Here is an 8,817-nt window from a genome sequence, read left to right on the forward strand (position 1 = left end):
GAGTGTGTCAGCCTTGCACTTCAGGACCGGAAGTCTGCTTTACCTGGTGGGAGACATGGACTCCCCTACCCTAGGCCGGTTCCCCCAGTTTCTAGTTCTTTCCAAACAGTACATTCTCCCAGATGCCTGTGTGTGAGGGGGAGGGGTTGAGTCCCTTCCACACCTCAATTCTATCTCTTCCTAAAATGGTCGCAGGAGCACTTACAGGTTGACAAACGCTAAGTAATAGAATCTTTCTTTCTTTCTTTCTTTCTTTCTTTCTTTCTTTTTTTCTTTTTCTCTTTCATCCATTCTTCCTTTCTTTCTGTCTTCCTTCCTTCCTCCTTCCTTCTTTCTTTCTTTTCTTCTTCCTTCCTTTCTCTCTTCCATTCTTCCTTTCTTTCTTTATTCCTTCCTCCCTTTCTTCCTTTCTTTGTTTCTTCCTTCCTTCTTTCTTTCTTCCTCCCTTCCTTCCTTTCTTTCTTTCTTTCTTTCTTTCTTTCTTCCTCCTTTCTTCCTTTCTTTGTTTCTTCCTTCCTTCTTTCTTTCTTCCTCCCTCCCTTCCTTTCTTTCTTTCTTTCTTCCTCCTTTCTTCCTTTCTTTTCTTTTTTCTTCCTTTCTTTCTTTCCTTTCTTCCTTCATTTCTCTTTCCTTCTTCTTTCCTTTCTTCTTTCTTCCTTCCTTTCTTCCTTCTTCCTTCCTTTCTTTCTATCTTCCTTTCTTTCCTCCTTCCTTCCTTTTTTCTTTCACTCTCTCTTTCTTTTCCTTTTCCTTCCTCTCTTTCTTTTTGCTTTTTGTGTTTTTGTCTTTTCAAGGTATTTTGCTCTTAGTTTTTCCTCCTCACTTGGTGATACTGTTTCTCCACCCTTGTGTTATCATTTGTAGCAATCTCCACAGGTGTAGGGGAGGGAACTGCTAAAATGGATAATTAGACAAGTTAACTCAGTCTCAGCTCTCAGAAGCCTTTCTCCTTTAAGGTAACACTGTTTCCTGCAGAATTCACTCTCCACCTCTTCCTGCTCTTCCTCTGCCCCAACAAGCTGCAGTGCTCCCCTAGGGAATCAGGGATTGACCTTTCTCAGAGACAGCGTCTTCTGCAGCGGAGGACTGGAGTGACAGGGAAGGTCCCCTCACCCTGTGAGCCATTGTGCTCCAGTGAGTGCTGCACTGGGGTCCACAGCACACTCAGGATCCTGTGTGACACACCTTGTATCTTGTTCCCCAGAGGCAGGGGCTGGGAGTCATTTTCTCTAGCTGAGGGTAAGAAATGACCACATTTCTGCTACACACTTTGTGGTGGCTGCTCACAGGTGACAGTTAATGCTGGTCAGCAAGATGACCACGGGGCTGTGTCTCAATGGTGGCAGCACTAGTTGCTGTCACCCTTCCTGCAGCCCTGCCCCTAATTCCTTACTGTGATATGAAGTTAAACAGATACTGTGTTACTTATGTTCTCTTCCTCCTTCCATTCTTTTACTACCTGTCCTATGCTATAGAACATCTCATAAGGAAGACCCTGTTGACCTGCTGGCTCATGTGGATTGTCTCTTAGCTTCTGAGTCCCCTCAGGAAATGTGCAGTTCTGTGCTGAGGGGACATCTCTTCCTGCAGGTCCCTAGTGTGTTCACAGTTGAAGTGTTCAAACACATAGTTCAGAGTTATCACTGGTATAGCTTTGTCTTTGCAGATTTTACTTTACCTTGTTAATTGTGGATTAAAAAAACACATTATTTCATGAATGAGTGTTCTACCTGCATGTACACCTTCATACCAGAAGAGGGCACCAGATACCAGGGTAGATAATTGTGAGCCACAATGTATTGGCTGGGAGTTGAACTCTGGATCTCTGGAAGAACAGGCAGAGGTCTTAACCTCTGGGCCATATCTCCAGCCCCTTAATTGTGAAAATTCTTAAATCTTCTGCACAGATCCCCCAAAGGCACATGTGATCCATCACCCCAGACCTCAAGGTGACATCACCCTGAGGTGCTGGGCCCTGGGCTTCTACCCTGCTGACATCTCCCTGACCTGGCAGTTGGATGGGGAGGACCTGACCCAGGACATGGAGCTGGTGGAGACCAGGCCTGCAGGGGATGGAAACTTCCAGAAATGGGCAGCTGTGGTGGTGCCTCCTGGGAAGGAGCAGCATTACACATGCCATGTGCAGCATGAGGGTCTGCCTGAGCCCCTCACCCTTAGATGGGGTAAGGAGGCTGTGGGTGCAGAGCTGGGGTCATGACCCTCACCTTCCCATTTTGCCTTCTCTTCCCAGAGCCTCCTCAGCCCACTGTCCCCATCATGGCAGTCATTGTTGTTCTGGTTGTCCTTGGAGCTGTGGTCATCATTGGAGCTGTGGTGGCTGTTGGATCTGTGTTCTGCCTGAGGACCGCTCTCCCTCCCTGGCTCTGGGAATCCAGGTGTTATAGTGCTCATTTTAAAACTTACTAGAAGTTTTTAAAACCTACTATATTTGGGGTATTTAAGCCTCTCCCTCCTTTCCACCAATGCACCCAACCCTAGGTAGGAGAGAGAAGGTTAGTAGGGAGAGGGGTCTCCATGGAGCAGGATGGACCACAGGCATGTTGTCAGGACAATTCCCCCTGAGGACAGACAGCCACAGCAGAAAACAGCCCTCCCGGGACATTGGCAAGTGACATTGGACACACAGCTGGGAAATAACAAAGTAGCACAGACAGTTAATATCTGCCCAGCTCTGGGGCTTTAGAGCTTGTTAAATGAATCTTAAGAGGTTTTTGTTTCATTTATAGACAGGAGAGATACACCCAGTTCCCTTTAAATTTATTTCTGTACAACGTGGAAATTCCGCTAAGAAAACTTCAACACACTAAAGCAAGCAGCTGAAGAGGACACTAGAGAATGGGAAGACCTGCCATGCTCACTCACAGACTGAGAGGATTAACATTAGGAATGGCAGGTCCACCGAAAGCAATCTACAGATCTAAAGCAACCGATCAGAATTTCAGTGCTGTTTTGCACTGATACACGGGAAAAATTACAATTCATGTGCAGCACAAGACCCTAGACAGTAGAGCAATCCTGAGCACTGGGGTTGTGCTGGAGCATGGGGGCACAGCTTTAGTCCTAGCAGTGACAAGGCAGAGGCAGGTGGATCTCTGTGATTCCAAGGTCAGTCTGGTCTACACAGTGAGTTCCAGCCTAGCCAGGACTACACAGTGAGACCCTGTCTCAGAACAGCAACAACAACAAGAACATTGCTGGAAGGATCATCATATCTGATTTCCAGTCCTACTTCACAGGCCAGGCGTAGCCATACAACCAGCATGGCACCCACACAAGGTTCCTGTGTGTGAGTCTTCTGCCTGTGTGTGTCCGTGTGCACATGTGTGCTAGTTCCCTAGGAGATCCAACGACGGCCTCAGAGCCTTGGAGTTGTGGGTGCTTGTGAGCCACCACCTCTGAGCTGGGATTAGCACCTAGGTCCTCTGCAAGAGCTGAAAGCACTGTCACCTCTAAACCAGTGGTTCTCAACCTGTGGGTCACACAGTGGATGTCCTGCACCTCAGGTGTTTAAGTTAAAATTCATAACAGCAGAAAAATTGCAGTTATGAAATAGCAACAAAGTAATTGTGTAATTGGGGGTCAGGATAATATGAGAAACTGTATTAACGGGTCGCAGCCTTAGGAAGGCTGAGGACCACAGCTCTAAACAACATTTCCCCAGACATGCATTTTAGGCAAAAGAGCCAAGGCTAGATACTGGATGAAAGAAAACATCTTCAACAAATGGTGCTAACAATACGCTATCTCAGAATGAAGAATGAAACTGGGTTTTCTCTCTCACTCTGCACACAGCACACCCAAATGTGTCAACACTCCAGTGCAAGACCCCAAACTCAGCCTGGCTGTGGTGGTGCACACCTTCAAACCCAGGACAAGGGAGACAGAGACAGGTGAATCTCCAGACCAGCCAGGACTACACAGAGAAAGCCTGTCTTTAAAATGAGAAAAAAAACAAAACTGTCAGGATGCTAGAAGGAAAACTAGAGAAAACACTTTAAACTAAAGGCAGAGGCAGGGGGATCTCTGTGAGTCTGAGGCCAGCCTGGTGTACATTGTCTAGCAAGCTGCAGGCTATGGATAGTAAATGAGATGCTGTCTCAAAAAGGCTATTTCCAAAACCAGAACCAGGGGTTACTAAAAATGGTACCCACTTCCATGGCTGAGCCATCTCCCTGTGAGCTGTCAGGCAGAGGCCCCAACAACAACCCAGGAAACTGCCAGTGTTCTTGGCTGTCCACAAGAACCAGACAGCATGACCATGGCTGAGGACACCACATACTCTAACTACTGGACACTGAGGACCCAAGCTGGAAGTAGGCTGGACCTGTGTCCCTGCTGAGTTCATAGTGCTAGCAGGTGCTGTGGGAACCGGGGGAGAAGCGTCATCAGCAGTCTCCCTCCGCTGTGGTCCCGTGTGTGTGTGTGTGTGTGTGTGTGTGTGTGTGTGTGTGTGTGCGTGCGCACGCGCTGCAGTACCCCCCAGGACCACGCCCTTCAAGACCCAGGACACTGCAGCAGACAGGACAGAAGGAGGGATGGAGGTCTGTGAAACTGTCTCTGGGTACGCTATGACCACTGCAGCATGGAACTCAGGAGACCAGCTTCAGACTGGCCTGCCAGATGCCAGCTGAGGAGGAAAGGCTCCCTCCCCGAGGACAGCTAGTCAGACAGTAGTGGTTGTAGCCATTGGAAAGGAGCTTGCACTCCTGTGAGCAGCCCCAATTAAACACGCCAGACCACAACACAAAACAAGAAAGGCATGGAGGCGATATCCTTGTAGAAGAAGAAGTTGTGTTTCTACAAGGCTGTTAGGTCAGTGGTCAGGGAGAGCAATGGCTGCTCTTCCACAGGACCAGGGTCAGTTCCCACATGGAGGCCTACAACCATCTGTAACTCCAGTTCTGAGGGATCCAATGGCCTCTGAGGGCCCCATACACCTACACACACACATGCAAGCAACACACACACACACACACATAAAAACAAAACAAATGAACCGAAAATCCTAGCAGGCTGTGGTGGGGCACACCTTTAATTCCAGTGCTGGGGAGGCAGAGGCAGGAGGATCTCTGTGAGTTTGAGACCAGCCTGGTCTACAGAACAAGTCCCAGAAAATCCGGGACATGAGCCAAGAGCTCAGTGCTTGGCCATCTCATCACCGTGAACACTGCGTTTCTAACAAGCGCTGTCCATGCCCCTGCCAGTTTCCCTGAGGCCACGCTGTGAGAGCCTCTGTTCCAAGCCGGCCTGGCTGGGTCCTCACGTCAGAAGTCAGAGAGAGAGAGAGAGAGAGAGAGAGAGAGGGAGAGGAAATGGCATAGGAGCAGGCCACACCCTGTCCATCCTTCTCCCCAGCACTGACAGCCACTTGGGGAGGGAGCAGGCGTGGGGTCAGAGTTGAACCAGAGGCCCAGGCTCTACACACTGCACAGGGCCCCGCAGTGCGCAGGCGCTGTACCGGGTTAGCGGCCTCCTGGTTGACCCTGTACTGTGGCCGCTCTCAGGGCTACGATGTGAGGAGAGGGGCTCTGGGCCTCCTCTCACCCTCAGACCTAGTGGCACGGTTTGAGCAAACTGCAGGGTTGACACAGGTGACACAGTGACTCTGAAAATTTGGCAACTGGCTTCAGGCAGGTCCAGGAGTGCTGACTGCTCACCTTTGCTGTGCTGGATCCAAGGGGGCACGAGAGGGCGCGCTGAGCCCGCGGAACCCGCACTCCTGCCCCAGCCACCCAGAACCCTTCCAGGTGGGGCTCTCCTGAAGGCCGGTCACATGGTCCTTTGCTAAGCTGAGTTTATGTATCACGACAATCATCTTAGGCTTTCTTTTTTAATTTATTCTTTCTCTTCATGGGTATGGATGTTTTGCCTTCTATATGTGTCTGGTGTCCCTGAAAAGCCAGAATGGGATCCTGGAAATGGAGTGAACCAGCTTCCTGGTGCTGAGACTCAAACCAAAGTCCCCTGGGAGAGCAGCAAGTGCTCTCAACCACTGAGCATCTCTCCAGCCCTGTGCTTTCTTTTATTTCTCTGGGGAAGGGGTTCTGAAAAAGGATCTCCCCTGTACCCCAGGCTGGCCCAGTGCACCATGTGGTCCAGGCTAGTCTCAAACCCAAGGTGATCCTCCCACTTCAGCATCCCAAGTGCTGAGATTGTTGGTGTGAGTCTCTGAGTTCAGCTTTATTGTGCCTTTTAACCTACATGTAAAGAAAGGTGGGGAAATTAGGAAAACCCTATCAAAATGGTAGGAGGCAGCTTCCCTTGAGGGATGCTAATATTCCAGGACAGCTTCTCTCATTCTGGTTCTTTTTTATTACACATTTATTTATTTATTAGTTTTTGTACATTGGTGTTGTGCTTGCATGTATGGCTGTGAGGGTGCCGGGTGCCCTGGAACTGGAGTTGCAGACAGTTGGGAGCTCCATGTGGGTGCTGGGAACTGAATCCGGGTCCTCAGGAAGAGCAGCCAGTGCTCTTAACCCATGGGCCATCTCTCCGGGCCCCTGGTCGCTTTTATTAATGATTAAAAACTTCAGGCTGGGTGTGGTGACACACGCCTTGAAATCTCAGCACTTGGGGAGCAGAGGCAGGTGGGTCCCTGAGAGATCCAGCCTGGTCTACAAGGGGAGTTCCAGGAGAGCCAGAGCTACATAGTGAGGCCTTGTCTCAAACCCAAACACAAAATGGGTGTGTGTGTGTGTGTGTGTGTGTGTGTGTGTGTGTGTGCATGTGTGTGTGTGGGCTCATGTGCACACACCTAAACCAGGCTTTCTGACTTCAGTGCTGGGACACAGACATTTTCCCAGCACGAAAAGCTCAGCTTTTTTTTTTATTTTTTATTAATTACACTTTATTCATTTTCTATCACCCCATAAGAAGCTCAGCTTTTTAATGTCGTTTTATTAACCATAATGAAGAAAGAAAAACATTGATTTGGGCATAGTTTTTGTGCTTTGTTTTGTGTTTGCGTGTCTTGGTGCTAAGGATCTGTCCCAAATCAAAGATAGCCTGTCCCAAGCCACCTCCCAGGTTAAATTTTCACTTTTGTTGTTCTGTTTGCTTTGTCTTTTTCCTTTTTTTTCCTTTTTTTTTTTTGGTTTTAAAAATGGACAACTCAAAGGGCTAAAAGTCTCTCTCTCTCCCTCTCTCTCTCTCTCTCTCTCTCTCACACACACACACACACTCACACACAATTTTATTTTGGCCATAATTTCATGGTCCTCCTGCCTGTTTCTACAGTGCTGGGCTTTCAGACAGGGACCACCACAGCTGGCTTCCATCACTGTCCTTCAATTCTGTTCCTTTTTTCAATGTGGAACTACTTCCCAATAACACGTGACTGAACAAAGCAAATACCCGGAGAGTGGGGCAGCCATTGTGAGGCAGGGGACAATGACAACCTGGTACTGCTGAGCCTGAGTGACCTTGAGCAGAATGACTTTCAGAGGAATGTGGCCTGAAGCCAGAACAGAACAAAGTGAGGGGGAAGAAAGGTGCCTGAGGAGACAGGGTGGAGGAAGCTGCTGGGCATTCTTCTTTATCTCTGGGACCTAGACAAGGGGGTTCCTGTTGACTTAGCTCCTTCAGCCTCAGAGAACTCTCCTGAAGCAGGTTTTAAAAGCTGAAAACTCCTCCAGCACTTCTAGAACCTTTTGGAAAACTACTGTACTGTGGCCCAGTTTCTAACTTCCCAGGAATGTCCACAGGGCTGGCCCTCACCTCAGGACTTGGGCCACTGTTTCTGATAGTGTGTGATGAAAACACTCAGTAGGTTTTGAGGGTTGACACTAGGCTGAGCAAGGCGTCCTTCTCCTCACTCCAGAGGCAGCCAGGAAGAAAAGACAAGAGAGCAGGACCAGCCAGGCAGCTGCCATGACCCAGGCAGCTCACAGTACCCCCAGCTAGGCACTATCAGGAGTATGGCTGGAGGGATGGGGGTGTTGATGAAGGCAATGGTTTGGCACACAGGGACCGGGAGGAGGGAGGTTAAGGGCGACCTGAGCATAAGGGGGTGGGGAGCTGCGATGGGGTCATAGGCATGAAACCACCAATCTGAAGTAGGTGAGGTACAATGCTCAGTGCCAGGCAGCCATCACTGGGCCAGACCCAAAGAAAGGGACAAAAAAGATGAGACGCAAAGCCCAAGAACTAAGAAGAGCCTCCTCGCTGAGCTGGTACCCTGCCTGGCCCTCCCCTCCTCTAGAGCAGGACACAGCTCAGTGTCTAGGGTGTACTCTCTTTGTGAGGTGACTGTGGGGACACACAAAGGATTACAAAGGATTCTGGGATCTTCCAAAGGGATCTGGTTTCTAATATCCCTTTTTGTTTTTATTTTTTTATGGTGGAAAAGTAATATATTTAGAATTAACCAGCTGGACCCAGTTTAGAAGACCCGGATCATGTTGGCAACATCCAGAGCGTCATAATCAGGAGCCGACGGAACATAGGCTTCTGCTCTCCATCAGGCCTTGACAGTATTGACTTTGGCCACCTCAGTGTCATAGCTTGCTCACGGCCTGCTTGATCTGGTGCTTGTTGGCCCTGACATCCCCATGATCACAGTGTGTTGCTGTCCTCTCTCTGCTTCATGGCTGACTTGGTGGTCGAGGGGAACTGGATGATGGCGCAGTGGTCAAGCTTGTTTCTCCTGGGTGCGCGCTCTCCAGGGTATTTGGGCTGCCTGTGGAGCCGCAGGGTCTTGGGCCACCGGAAGGTGCGTGACTGTGAAGTGGGGTCTTCTTTTGGGGGCTGTGGATGCCTTTCAGCACCTCCTTCTTAGCTCTCAAGGCCTCTGCT

The 8,817-nt window shown here is 49.4% G+C and overlaps 1 protein-coding gene across 1 annotated transcript; it reads left to right on the forward strand.

Moving 5' to 3' along the window:
* Positions 1 to 1,894: 1,894 nt before the first annotated feature.
* Positions 1,895 to 8,423, forward strand: Mica (MHC class I polypeptide-related sequence A; the record flags this gene model as incomplete). Its single annotated transcript, XM_055597057.1, has 3 exons — positions 1,895 to 2,183; positions 2,252 to 2,396; positions 8,372 to 8,423. Coding segments are annotated over 3 exons (471 nt in total), but the record flags the coding sequence as incomplete, so codon positions are not given.
* Positions 8,424 to 8,817: the final 394 nt, after the last annotated feature.

Source organism: Psammomys obesus, unplaced genomic scaffold (assembly GCF_907164565.1).
Source record: "Psammomys obesus unplaced genomic scaffold, mPsaObe1.curated_primary_1811, whole genome shotgun sequence".
Taxonomy (NCBI): Eukaryota; Metazoa; Chordata; class Mammalia; order Rodentia; family Muridae; genus Psammomys; species Psammomys obesus.